At 60.8% G+C, this 12,992-nt stretch overlaps 2 protein-coding genes across 6 annotated transcripts; one reads left to right on the top strand and one right to left on the bottom strand.

Moving 5' to 3' along the window:
* Window positions 1-80: 80 nt before the first annotated feature.
* Window positions 81-6,248, bottom strand: FKBP10 (FKBP prolyl isomerase 10). Of its 2 annotated transcripts, XM_066336568.1 has the most exons (10): window positions 5,539-6,248; window positions 4,076-4,221; window positions 3,580-3,769; window positions 3,160-3,305; window positions 2,864-3,053; window positions 2,475-2,620; window positions 2,170-2,359; window positions 1,723-1,865; window positions 1,416-1,579; window positions 81-1,142 (listed from the first exon to the last, which is right to left on the bottom strand). In XM_066336568.1, the coding sequence occupies exons 1-10, from the start codon at window positions 5,757-5,759 to the stop codon at window positions 957-959; spliced, it is 1,722 nt and encodes a 573-aa protein (XP_066192665.1). In that variant the 5' UTR covers window positions 5,760-6,248; the 3' UTR covers window positions 81-956. The 2 variants fall into 2 exon arrangements, with proteins under 2 accessions (XP_066192665.1, XP_066192664.1); XM_066336567.1 differs by having other exon boundaries at window positions 81-1,579.
* Window positions 6,249-7,335: 1,087 nt separating this feature from the next.
* On the top strand, window positions 7,336-12,392 carry P3H4 (prolyl 3-hydroxylase family member 4 (inactive)). 4 transcript variants are annotated; one of them, XM_066336574.1, is made up of 8 exons: window positions 7,336-7,848; window positions 9,177-9,326; window positions 9,441-9,612; window positions 9,686-9,814; window positions 9,920-10,065; window positions 10,151-10,234; window positions 10,421-10,562; window positions 10,652-12,392. In XM_066336574.1, the coding sequence occupies exons 1-8, from the start codon at window positions 7,345-7,347 to the stop codon at window positions 10,660-10,662; spliced, it is 1,338 nt and encodes a 445-aa protein (XP_066192671.1). In that variant the 5' UTR covers window positions 7,336-7,344; the 3' UTR covers window positions 10,663-12,392. The 4 variants fall into 4 exon arrangements, with proteins under 4 accessions (XP_066192671.1, XP_066192670.1, XP_066192669.1 ...); XM_066336573.1 differs by having other exon boundaries at window positions 9,686-10,065; XM_066336572.1 differs by having other exon boundaries at window positions 9,177-9,612.
* The last annotated feature ends 600 nt before the right edge of the window (window positions 12,393-12,992 follow it).

Raw genomic sequence — 12,992 nt, 5'->3', positions numbered from 1 at the left:
CCCCTGGGCACTAGAGAAGCTGTTTCACTACCCCAACACTTGGAAATGTTTCATGGCAAAGTAACCAAACACAGACAAACTCCTTGGAAACCTGGAGGAATTATTTATTTGGTGCAAGGCAGAGTCCCCGTTTGAAGGGTTTGCTCTGCACTGCTGTGCTGTATTTCTTCTGTCTCTGTTGAGGACAAATTACAGAGGCTTTGGGAGCCAGAGCTGTGCTGGTCCCAGCACGGAGGACCTGAGCACTCCAAGGCTGTGTGACCTGTATTTAGGCATTGAAACAAAATGAGCCTGATTTGTCTCAATCACTGGGGGCTGGGGAGGGTGTGAAGGGGGACAGTGCTGCTCCCTGAGGGCTGCGGGATGAGGGTCTGTTTCCCCTTCTCCCAGCTGATGAGGGGTTTGCCAGGTCTCACAGTTTCAGGGGACCCAGACTTTTGGAATGGCAGATGCCTGCAGAGTATTGGGGTTTCACCCTGGGAACCTGAGCCCCCTTCAGCCTCTTGGCCCAGGGAGGATGGCAGCAGGGACAGAGCAGGGACTAGGACAAAAGGCTTCTCTTTCTTCTCTTTAAAGAATTTAAAATGTTTATATAAAAACCCAATCCCCAACCCTAAACTACAAAATGCTGTGGTGGAGGTGAGGAGGAACCCCCCTACATCTTGCCTGGCCCCTGAGGCAGCACGGACAGGTGAGGGGGCTGGAGCTGGACCTGCAGTCACTGGTGGCAGATGAAGGGGCTTAGGGAGGGGACATCTTGTCTGGATTTACTAGCTGGGGGCTGAGTTTTCCTGCTCAGGAGAACACATCAAAATACCCTCAATTAATGAGAGGTGAAAATCAAAACCCGGCCCCCTGCAGGACTGGGGAGGGGCAGGGGCAGATTCCCAGGGTGGGAGACCAGCCATGGCATGGCAAGGATGAGTCCTGTCTCCAGGAACAGCAGGGACTGCTCCTCAGAGCTCCTCATGAATCTTCTCCTGGTCCTCATCCGACTTGAGCTTCAGCTCGTCGGGTGTGATCTTCCCGTCCTGGTTGCGGTCCTGGTTCTGGAACATGTCAGCAATGACTTTCTCCGGGTCAGAGCTGGGCATGAGGCGGCCTTTCCCCTCCGCCACCTGGGTCTTGATGAAGGTGGAGAACTGGAGAGGGGAGAGGGAAGAGATGCTGCTTGGCTCTGTGCAGCCAGCACTGGGCAGGGCAGGGAGACCAAAGCCCGTGACAAGGACAGGCAGGGAGTGGAGCAGAGGCTGCCCTCGGGGACTCTGCCCGCACACAGCAGCAGTGCTTTGGCTGGGGTGTTCTTCCTGCACAGCTCTGCAGGCTCCCAAGTGCCCAGGGGCAGCAGTGCCCTTCAAGTGCTGCTGCCCAAGGTGGGGTCCCCTGTGCCCCCGTTTCCTTCTGCACCCACTCACCTCATCAGCAGGGATCCCCCCGTCCTTGTTGAGGTCCATCTGCTCGTACAGGCTGGCTGGTGGCTCCCCGTGCCAGATGAAAAGGTAGCCCTCAGGAACCCCCTCTTCCATGGAGATCAGCTCCACCTCGAAGCGGAGCACTGCGCTGCCAGGCACCCCCCGGGCTGGAAAACACAGCAAAGGCTCCAGCACCACGGGGAGCAAGGCAAAGCCCCAGGGCAGGGTGAGGGGTGATGGAGCCCAGCAGGAGCCCGGCAAGGCTGAACCACGCAGTTGGCACTGCACGTGTCGGCTGCCACTCCCTTACCTCCGCTCTCCCCGTGGCCCAGGTGTGGGGGCACGATGAGCACCCGCCTCTCCCCTGCACACATGTCCAGGAGGCCACTGTTCAGCCCCTCGATCACCTTGTTGGCCCCCAGAGTTACCTCCTGGGGCTTCTCGTAGTCATGGCTGCAAGAGGCACAGAGGAAACAGTGCAGGTGAGAAAAGTCCCTCGGATCATGTGGGCAGTCCTGAAATCCCAACCTTTCCATCCCACATCCTCCATCCTGGTACGCCATGAAGTTCTACACCCTCCATGCCACGGCCACGTCTATCCCACCGTGTCCCTTGAACCCTCCCCATCCTGCTGCCCTGTGGCCAATGCTCCAGCACTGCCTCTTGCAGAGTGGATAGTCCTGCTGCCTGCCCAGCCCCAGCTCAGTGCCAGCCAGGGTCTGGCCCCAGGAGGGTCGGGAATGCTCAGGGCACGCACGAGGAGAAGAGCCGGGTGCCATCCAGCAAGGAGCAGTTGTAGTGGTAGCGGACAAAGTCCCGGTTGCGGGTGGTGACATTGCAGCCCTCGGGCCGGAACACGGTCTCAATCTCCACTGGGTCCTCAGGGTTGTGGAAGTCGATGACGTGGACATCAAAGATGAGCACGGCTGAGCCAGGAATTTTATCTCCTGGAAGAGGAGGGTGAAGAAAGCTACTGGAGCGCTGCAGGGCTGGTGAAGCCTTTCCCTGCTTCTTCCCACATCCTTTGATGTGCCCGTCCCTTAGAGCCCTCTGCAGATTTACCTGCACCGTTCTCCCCGTAAGCCAGGTGTGGGGGGATGACCACTCGGCGGTGCTCTCCCATGCAGACCCCCTGCAGCCCCTGATCCATGCCAGGGATGATGTAGCCCTTCCCAATGTAGGTGTTGTAGGTCTGATTGCGAGAGTAACTGCAGCAAGAGAACCCCCACAGCACCATCAGTTCTCCCAGCCCCTACACCCCAACCCACACCCCTTCTCCCAGCCTCTCCTGCTCCCCCACGAACCAAACCTTGCACCAAGAGATGCAACAAACAGATATTGTCCTTTTTAGCCTATTTCATGCCCATTGTCCCCTCTCCAGCCTTTCCTTGCGGCCGTGGGGCATGAGAGGACATCAGGGGCTCTCCCAACACAGCCACTTCCTCCCATACCTGGAGTCAAAGAGTGTCCCGTCCATGAGTGTCCCGTTGTAGTGGTAGCGGACAAAGTCCCCGGTCACAGCCCGGCGTCTGCAGGACTCCGGCACCTCCAGGTGCTCCAGAAAGACACCATCCTTGGGATTGTGGAAATCCACCAGCAGCACACTGAACACCAGCGATGCCTGTGGTGGGATCACGGTCCCTGGGAGAGGACACAGCTCAGCCTGAAGGAGGGTTCTTCTACACCAGAGGGCTCTGGTCAGAGCTGGGAGGGAAGGGGCTGGCACCATGGGTAGTGCCTGGCTCACCATAGCCCTTCTCCCCATAGGCCAGGAATGGGGGGATGATGATGCTCCTCTTCTCCCCAGCACACATGCCCAGCAGCCCCTGGTCCATGCCCTTGATCAGCCATCCAGTGCCCACGTAGGTGTCATAGGTGCTGCCCTTGCTGTAGCTGGTGGTGGAGAAGGAGGGTGGAGGTGCCTCTGGGGCCACACCAGCAGCCCCAACCAGAGCAGTGCTGTGCCAGGGGCTGGTTTGGGGGATCACAGTGCTGCACCAGCCCTGCTGGGGAGCGGGGAGGGAGTACAGGGTGAGGCTGCTCTGTGTGCCCAGCCTGGTGTCCCTGGGTCACAGCCACCCCTAGTGGCCCAGTGTCAAGGCAGAAGGTGCATCCCAGCCGCACAGGCCTGTGCCCTGAGGCCAGGGTACATCCCAGTGGCCCATACCTGGAGTCGAAGGGGGTCCCATCCAGCAGTGTGCCATTGTAGTGGTACCGCACAAAGTCTGAGTTCTCCACCGTGCGGTTGCAGCGCTCGGGCTTGGACAAGGTGGTGATCTGCAGCTTGTCATTCTTGTTCCAGATGTCCAGCATGACCACATCGAAGTAAAGGGTGGCATCTGGGGGAATCAGCCCCGCTAAAGGGGCATCACAAGGATAGAGCATCTTAAATGGGACCAACACTGAGCTCAGGCCACCCACGGGCTCTGTCCTCTAAAAACTCAGGGCTGCTGGAGATCCATGCCAGCCCCTGGGAAAGCAGCACAGGCTGGCTGGGGGAAAGGACCCCTCACTCCCAGGGAAGCCCCACTTCAGCACCACTCACCCTGGCCATGGAGCCACAATTAGACCCCATCTGCCAGGGGGGCACTGCAGCCCTGTCCCTGCTAACACCAGCCCTTGGGGGTTTGCTCCCTCAGCCCCCCCGTGGCAGGGCCCCTTACCCACGCCGATGCTGCCGTAGCCCAGGTGGGGTGGCACGATGAGGTGACGCCGCTCGTTCACACACATGCCCTGCAGCCCCCGGTCCATGCCCGTGATCAGCCGCCCAACGCCCACCACACCGGCCACCGTGGCGCCTCGGTCATAGCTGGGGCAAAGGGACACACCCATCAGAGGTGAGAAAAAGGATGAAGCTCCCAAAGCTGCCAGTGCTGGTGGGGCAGAGCAGAGGGACAGGGTTGCCCCCTGCCCAGTGTGCAGGTCTCCCATCACAGCCTGAATCTCCTCAAAAACATGGATCCTAGTGAGCTCAATCCCATGCTGCTGGAGGGCAGCTGGCCCCTGGGCCACTGGTCAGGACTTCAGCCTGACCCTGCAGCCCCAGAAGCCATCCACACCCTCCCCAGATCTCACCCACTGAGCTGGGCTGGAGGCCGGCAGCTCTGGGGCTTCCTGCTGCTTCCAAATCATTTTGTGTACAGCACATTAGAGCTTTATGCAGTGATGAGGAAAGATGACGTCCTGGCCTCATTTTTAAACTGCAAATTTGTTTTTATTTTTAAACTTTAAAATCGTGCAAGAAACTACTGGGGCAGCAGATGTCCTCCTGGGAGAGAACTCTTTTAGCAGTGAGCGTCCCCAGGCTCCCACTGCAGTTACCTACTCCCCCACTGATGCTCACAAGAAAGACAAGACACATCAAACTGTGAACCCCTTTGCTTCCCAGAACTCAAAAAAAAAAAAAAAACCATCTGCCTGGGAAGTTTCTATGACTTGGCTTCTGTGACTTCTATGACTTCTACATGGTGCTGAGCCCCAGCACGGCTCCAGTAGTTTCTGCGTCCCCAGTTCTCCTCCCTGCTCCTGCTGCTGCAAACCAGGGGCTGCCCCAATCCTGATTCCCAGCCAGCATGAGCAGAGCAGGGACGATGCAGGGGCCAAGGAACACCGAGCCCAGCAGAGCTCTGGGATAATGAAGGGTTTTGCTGCTGCCACGTCTCAAAGTGCTTGAAGCATTTCCCTGCCTGTGCAGCACATGTAGATACGTGTTCCTGAGCGCAGAGCATGCCGATTAGGGTCAAATCATGCCCGTGCCCTGGACAGGCATTCACACAGCTCTGTAGGGCTGGGGTTGTGCACCTCCCTGAAAAGTTGGGACCTTTCTGTGGGACCTGGCAGGGCAGAGAAAGGGGCTGCAGCCTCCGTAGGGTGTTCTCTTCAGGCTGACACGTGTACAGGGCTCCCAGTGTTAGCCCAGCACCCACCCAAAGCCCCCCTTGGTTCCAAGCCGGGGGTGCTGGGCGTTGTCTGGCGCAGGCAGCTGCCTGCTCTGGCCGGGCTGCCCCTGTCCCCGGGGCTGGGGGACACATGCGGGGTGTGTCCCGACATGCGGGCTGGGGGTGACATGCAGGGTCCCGCCGCAGCTGCCCCCCGCATGCAGCCGGCACAGAGCCGCGGGCGATACCTGGAGTCAAACTTTTTGCCATCTTTAAAGGTCCCATTGTAGTGGTAGCGAATGAAATCCCCCATCTGCGCCTCCCGCAGGCAGATTTTGGGAATATAGTATCTGTCTATCACCACGTCTTCTAAAGGGCCGGGGTCCCCCAGCGCCGGGGCCCCCAAGACGCCCAGCAGCAGGAGGAGGAGGAGGAGGAGGAGGCAGCGGCTGCCCGCGGCCGTGGCCATGGCGCTGAGGCGGCGGAAGGGCCCTGCGCAGGGAAGGAGGAGGGCGGGGGGTTCAGGACGCCCCTTTCCTGCCCGGGACGCCCCTTTGCCTTCGTTCCTTCGTTTTCCCGTCCCTTCCCCTCCGCCCGCCCAGCCCGGCCCCTCTTGGAATTTGTGTAGACGTGTCCGGGCCCCGCCGCGCTCCCCCCGGCGCGCTGACACCGCGGCAGAGAGCGATCCACGGCGGGAGGGGTCGTTCTTTTTCCCTCTTTTGTTTTTCCTCTTACTTTTCCCCCTCCTTGTTTTATTTCTCTTCTTCCCCCTCTTTTCCTCTTTTTTTACTCTCCTATTATTTTTTTCCCTTTTCTCCTGTCACTATTTACTCACTCTCTCTCTCTGTTTTTTTGTGGTTTTTTTTTTTTTTTTTTTTTTTTTTTTTTTTTGTTTTTTTTTTTTTTTTTTGGAGAATTCCTCCTCCGAAGGAAAAGCTGACGGAGGCATTGGGGGAGCGGCTGCAGGCCCGGCCCGGCCCCAGGTCCTAGTGCTCTTGTGCCTCCTCCTCCTCTCTTCTTCCTCCTGCCTCTGCCAGCTCATTGCACCCGGCCCAAGATGCTGCTGCTCAGTCCCAGCAGTTCGGGAGAGTAAATAAACGGAATTAAGTGTTTTAATAACAAGAGTCTGCTGTTGGCAGAACCTTTACTGAATGGTGATGATTAAAAAGGTGAAATTCTCCTAGCTGCCCTTCCCAGACAAACACAGCCTCAAAACGCTCACGGAGGTGTTACCCACACATCCCTACACCCCCAAACCCATCGGCAAGAACACAGGCCCCTTGGCAAGAGCCTTTGGCGAGTGTCAGGTGAGAAATGCAACAGGCTGTGAACCCAAACCCAAATCCCTACGCAATTCCTCTGAGGCTCAGTGCTACCAGTGAGAGCAACAGCTCCAGCAGAGCACGGCCAACCCCAGCTCAGCCCCGGGGCGCTCTGCAGCCCCCCAACACACCGCACCGGGGCTGAGCACCTTCAGCCCTGCTTGGAACAGCCTGCGGGGACACGCGGCTCTGCCGATGGCGCTGGGGCAGGGCCTCGCACAGCCAAGTGAGGGCTGACAGGGATGGTGGCACCACAGCCCTGTGTGACGCTGGACACGGCCCAAGAGCCTCTTCTCCGCCTGGACAAACCTCAGCAGTGTCCTGGCTCCTGCCCCGCGCTGTGACATCCCTCAGTGCCACCATCCAGCCGGCGATAAAGCACTGGGTTTGGGCTGGGGCCAGTGTGGCCATGCCGAGGCCTGGCACGGGACACCACTGAAGCCGCGATCTGGCACGGCACAGCGCGTGTGGCCTCGGGCTTGGCACCGCCAGCGGCGGGGACATCTCCGGGCACCGGCGGCCTGGAAGGTCCTCCCGCGCCGGGCAGCGCTGAGACATCTCCCTCCGTGGTGCGCATCTCCGGGCATCCCCGAGCGCCCCGCGCAGCCCCTGCGCGCTCCCGGCGGGGCCGCACTAAGACCTGCGCGCCGCCGCGCACCGCCCACCGCCGGCCGCCCGCCCCCTGCGCGGGCCCGGCGCGGAGCGCTGCGCGGGCGGTGCGCGGCAGCGGGGATGGGCTCCGCGGGGCCGGGAGCGGCTCGGCTGCCGGCGCTGCTGCTGCTGGCGATGCTGGCGGCGGGGCTGTGCGCGGCGCAGTACGAGCAGTACAGCGTGCGCGGCTTCCCCGCGGCCGCGCTGGAGCCGCTGCAGCGCGCCTACGCGCGGGCGCTGGAGCAGTACGCGGACGCGCGATGGGCGGAGAGCGCTCGGGGGCTGGAGGCCAGTCTGCGGCTCCACAGGCTGCTGCGGGACAGCGAGGCGCATTGTCACCGCCGCTGCGCCGGGGAGCCCCCCGATGGGGAGGATCCCGCCGAGGAGCCCCGCGGGGAGCGGGATCCCGCGTGGGAGTGGGAGCGGGAGCTGCGGCTCTTCGAGCGGCTGCTGCTCCGCGCCGGCTGCCTGCGCGCTTGCAAGCGTGAACTGCCCGTGTTCCAGCTGCGCTACCCGCCGGCGCAAACCCTGCGCGACTTCCAGCGCCGCCAGCCCTACCAGTACCTGCACTACGCGCTCTTCAAGGTGAGGAGGCGCAAATGGCAGGGAGCAGGGGTGGGGGGGTCCTGCTCCACTGTCCTGTGCCACTGATCTTTCCACTCCATCCTGCACCCCTCCACTCTGCCCCCTGACTGGGCACACCCCTTCCCGTGTCTCATCCTGTGCCCCTCATCCTACAACTCCTCTTCGACACCCCCATCCTGCATCCCCATCCTGTGCCCCCGTCCTACACTATCAGCCTGCACCGTCTGATCTGCCCACCCTGAACCCCACTCCCGTCTATCTCCGTACCCCCAGAACCCTGCTCCCCTCCATCCTGCACCCTGCTGTCAGGTGCTTCCCCTTTCCTTCACTCCCCATCTGGCATTCCCCACCAGCTCCTCCATCCTGCCCCTGAGCTGTGGCACGTCAGCATCATCTGGGACACATCAGGCAGGACGACTGGGGTGGGGTCTGTGGTTGTGTCCTTGTACCTCACCTTGTGTTGCTCTGGTGCCCCAAGGTCTCCCTGGACAGGCAGAGTATTGCCTGGGGAGAGTGCTCAGGGGCCATCCCATGAGGGGCCTGAGCTGGAGGGTCCTGTGCCTCTGTGACTGTGATGGGACACGTGTCTGGATGCTCCATAAGAAAGAAGGACTTGCTCAGCTTCGCAGTGCAGACGTGGAGGGAGGTTTCGTGGGGGGAGGTTCCATAAGGCAACCCCCTCGGGTGCCCATGTGTTGGCCAGAGTGTCTCTGGCAGGGGACAGTCCTCTGGGCAGGGTGCTGGTCCCTGGCTGCCAGCCACTGTGGGTGCTGTTTTAGTGCTCAGTGATGCAGCCCCACTCACCTGGCAGTGGCGAGGGACTGCCTGGCTTCATCCTTAATGCCTTTTCCTCTTGCTGCTCTGGCTGAAGCCCATTTCACGGCCGGGTTGTTCAAGCCACCCTCCCTCCCTGCTGTCTCACTCCCTGAAGCTGCAACCTGAGAGCCCATAAAGCAGCAGGGGTGGCAGCCAGGTCCGATGGCAGTGCTGGAGAAGAGCAGATGTGTGGGTCAAACCCACACCACATGGATCCACCTCATGCGGATCACTCCTGACCTGTCCCTGCTCCCACCTGGCTGTGCCTCCATGCACAGCCAGGAGGTTGGTGTGGCTGGAGGTACCTGCAAAATATTCATGTTCCCAGATCCTGTCTGTTCATCACTGCCAGTGGACCATTGTGCAGCATGGGTTCAGGGCTGTTCCCCACAAGGATCCCCCCTCTGTCCTGCAGCCCAGGGGTCTGGCTGGGTGCTGAGGCCCCCTTGGCTGCAGCATTGCTCAGGCCGTCCTGCAGCACGTCTCTGCACCGGCTCCTCCTCCCTCCACAGTCAAATAAGATCGAGAAAGCGGTGTCTGCTGCCCACACCTTCCTGCAGAAAAACCCCAAGCATGAGATGACCTTGAGGTACCTGAACTACTACAAGACAATGCTGGATGTGGATGAATACCTGGTCGACCTGGAAGCTCAGCCCTATGAGGTAAGGAGGGGAGGGGGCTGGGGCAGGAGAGGGGCTCCCCAGGGCTCGAAGCATGCCTGGTCCTGCCAAACCCCGAGGGAAGCAGCTCCCTCACTAAGCAGTGGTCCTCGGCAGCCGATATTCGTGCGGTCAGTGAAGCTGTACAACAACGGGGATTTCCGGAGCAGTGCAGCCGACATGGAGCAGGCACTGGCTGAGTACTACAAGGCGTATGAGGACTGTCTGGCCGGCTGTGAGGGTGCCTATGAGCTTCAAGAGTTCAAGGACTTCTACCCTGCCATCGCAGGTAGTGGGGGGCTGGGGGAACAGCAGATTTGGGGAGGTGATCAGAGGTGCAACACTCGACATCTCCCCCCCAGACCACTTGGTGAGCGTGCTGCAATGCAAGGTGGACTGCGAGACCGAGCTCACCCCCAACGTGGGTGGCTACTTTGTGGAGAAGTTTGTGGCCACCATGTACCACTACCTGCAGTTCGCTTACTACAAGTGTGAGTGCCAGTGGGAGCAGGGGGGCTGTGCCCTGGGGCACCCTGGGGTGCTGTGGGCCCTGGGAGAGGTGTCACCCCCGCGTCACCTGGCGCTGCCCCCCGCAGTGAACGACGTGCAGGATGCAGTGCGCAGCGTCTCCAGCTACATGCTCTTCGACCCGGGTGACACCGTGATGCAGCAGAACCTGGTCTACTACCGCTTCCACCGCGAGCGCTGGCGCCTGCGGGAGGAGGACTTCGAGCCACGGCCGGTGAGGACCCCACCAGCCCCCCGTCCTGAGGCCCTGCAGTGCCCAGAGAGGGGCTGACACAGCCCCTGTCCCCTGCTGTGCCCAGGAAGCCGTGCGGTACCACAACCAGACGGCCGCTCAGAAGAAGATGCTGGAATTCGCCCGGCAGTATCTGCAGGATGATGATGAGGTACCCGAGGGGCCCAAAGGGTGCAGATGGTGCTCATTGGGGTGCTTTTAGGGGGGGCTGGGTGGTGTGTGTGGGTGCTGCAGGGACCTTGCTCAGGTGGGGGTCTGAGCCCCCAAACCAGCCCTGGAGCAGAGACTGCGGGTGAGGCTGCCGTGCCCCTGCCTCCTCCTGCCCTCTGTGCTGCAGATGGAGGTGGATGGCACTGAGGGGCCAGAGGTGCTGGACCTGCCCTCTGATGGCGAGTTCGAGGGTGAAGGTGACTACGAGGAGGGCTTCTTCGCAGAGTGGTGGCAAGAACCCAAGACTAAAGGAGACAAAGACGACCAAGGTTCCTGATCCCAGGGCTGGGGGCTGTAGGGTGGGGGAGGTGGTCTGCTGCCCACACTCTTGGTGCCACTAAACTTTCCTTATTTGCAGAGATCCTATGATGAGCCGGGTGAAGGGGGACCCAGCACCAACTGAGCTGGATGGTGGTGGCTCTGTGATGCCATCTTGGGGACATGGGGCTTTGGGCTCCTCCCAGCCACCAGTAGAAACTCAGACTCATGGGGAAGGGCTGATCTGCCTAGCATCCTGCAGCAGGGCTGCCTTTGTCACCTGGACGTCTGCTGCCTTGGCACAGCCCAATTCCCATCACTGGAGCACCAGCAGCCCTGAACGTCCCTGGCTGCCCAGGAGCCTGGGTCACCCCTGCCCCCAATGCCCCAAAGCCCTGACCAGCAGTGATGCCCCACAGCACTGGGGTTTTCTGTGTCCCTCAGCTGCTCCCCAGGAAATGTGGGTGATGCACCAGGATCGACCCCTGTGTTGTCTTGAGGGGCTTGGAGGGCAACCCCTACTTTGGGAGCAATGCTGGAGCTGGTCCTGCCCCTTCCTGAGGCTCCTGCTCCTGTTCCTCCAGGAACAGCCCGGTGCTACAGGGGGCTCCTGGTGTGCCACGTCCCCGTGTCACCACGGGGCTGCAGCCTGGTGAGGCTGTGGCACCCGTGCCCTGCCCATGCCTTGAATTTTTGCCACACCAGCCCTCTCTAGCCTTAAGCTCCATTAATTTAAGATTTCCCCTCTTGCACAGTTGCTCTTTTTCTATATTTACTGGTGCTGAACTTGTAATAAAATCCAGACTGGTCTTTTCACAGCTGCCTCCACCTTCCATGCGCTGCCACCATGGGATCCAGGAGCTCAGGGTGGGAGAAGCCCTGCTGTGGGAGAGGAAGGGATGAGCTCTGGTCTGGATGTCCCCACAGGTGACTTGGAGGAACTTGTGGAGCTGGGGACCCACGGAGGCCGTGAGAACAGCCAGGCTCCTGTGGGACTCTGGGTTCCCTGAGGGGGTCCCCAATTGGGATCCATGACTCCCCTCATTGTGCAGGGGAGGCTGTCAGATGGGGTAGAGGCAGGGGCTGCAGGGGGCTGGAAGGCAGCATGTCCTATCCCATGTGGATCTTTGGGCTGTGACATGCATGACCTGATGGTTGTTTTGGGGTGCAACACTGTGACACTGCTCCTTGGGGATGCATCATCCTGCTCCTGGATCAGAGAGTGTGATGAAGGTGGGGAGTGGCAGGGTAGGGTGATCTGCCTCCTGCCTGCATCAGGGCATTTCGGGGGTCGCCACTGGTGCTGACAAACCCGTGCCAGTCCTAGGCACGAGGCGTCGGGCAGTGTGTGGCTGCTCGCTCCTCCCTGCCATGCTCCTGCCTGGCATGGAAATTGGCTACGAGGACTGAAACTGAGAGGCTGAATCACAGCGTTGGCCCCGGGGAAGGGAAGGGATGGGAATGGAAGGAAGGGGGTGGCAAGAGGCTGCCAGCACCCCACCCTGCCCTGCCTGGAACCCCTGTTCACCGGGGCTTTTCCAGCTCTGCAGGGCGCTGGGCAGGGGCTGAGCCCCCAGACGCGTGGGCAAAGCTCAGGGCTCGGGGAGGGAACACCCACTGCACCCCTGTGCCAGGACAGGGCTGTCCTATCATTTGGGAGGAATGGAGTTTGTCACTGATGGGTCACAGCCACCTCGGGAGGGGAGTGCCAGCCTCGTGGGGTGTGGCCGGCAGCACTCGCGAATGGATGAGCGAGAAGCACTCTGCCCAGCGCTGGCACCGGACAAAGGCCTGTGGGATCTTCCCAACAGCTGGGTGAGGGTGGCACTGGGCCCACGGGGCCTCCGCCCTGCTCTGACACACACCTGGGCTCTGCGTCCCCTCCTCAGCCCCACACTGATGTGGAGAAGACAGCTCTTTGCTCCCACTGATCTACTGGCAGCAGGCAAAGCCCCTTGCAGCCATGAGCTGATGTGCCCCGGGTCCCTGCTCCCACCTGCAGCCACTGGATGTGCAAGGGCTGGCTGCATCCATCACACCTGGGAGTGCCAGCAGCTCTGAGAGCAGTGATGTGACCCCAGCAGTGGCTGTGACGGTGAGCATGGCCACCATCCTGTCCCCCAGGACACGAAGAGTCAAGCTGCATGGCAGTGCCAGGGGTGCAGAGATGGGATACAGAGTGACTGATTGGGGACATGGAGGTGGGATGCAGAGGGATGCAGGGGCAAGGCTGCAGGAAGAGATGGGTTTCATGGGGAAGGCATCATCGCGCTTCCCTAACACCCTCGACCTTGACCAAGAGGAGAGTGTGAATGAGATTTCTGGCTGACACCTCAGTTGCGCTGTGCCCTGCCCTGCCATGTCGTGCTGTGCCGTGTGCCCATTTCCTTGTGCCGAGAGCTCTCTCGCTGTGCTCCGGATCTCCTGCTCAGCTCACAGCC

Source organism: Sylvia atricapilla, chromosome 27 (assembly GCF_009819655.1).
Source record: "Sylvia atricapilla isolate bSylAtr1 chromosome 27, bSylAtr1.pri, whole genome shotgun sequence".
NCBI classification, from domain to species: Eukaryota; Metazoa; Chordata; class Aves; order Passeriformes; family Sylviidae; genus Sylvia; species Sylvia atricapilla.
Note: the sequence above shows the minus strand (reverse complement) of the source record. Positions and strands in the feature narration are given on the sequence as shown.

Coding starts and splice junctions, on each gene's coding strand:
- FKBP10 (XM_066336567.1), bottom strand. CDS start 5,759: ATGGCCACGGCCGCGGGCAGCCGCTGCCTCCTCCTCCTCCTCCTCCTC. Junction 2,621..2,863: donor GGGACACTCTTTGACTCCAG/GTATGGGAGGAA, acceptor CTCTTGCTGCAG/TTACTCTCGCAATCAGACCT. Junction 2,360..2,474: donor TTACGGGGAGAACGGTGCAG/GTAAATCTGCAG, acceptor CTCCTCTTCCAG/GAGATAAAATTCCTGGCTCA.
- P3H4 (XM_066336570.1), top strand. CDS start 7,345: ATGGGCTCCGCGGGGCCGGGAGCGGCTCGGCTGCCGGCGCTGCTGCTG. Junction 7,849..9,176: donor TGCACTACGCGCTCTTCAAG/GTGAGGAGGCGC, acceptor CTCCCTCCACAG/TCAAATAAGATCGAGAAAGC. Junction 10,235..10,420: donor ATCTGCAGGATGATGATGAG/GTACCCGAGGGG, acceptor TCTGTGCTGCAG/ATGGAGGTGGATGGCACTGA.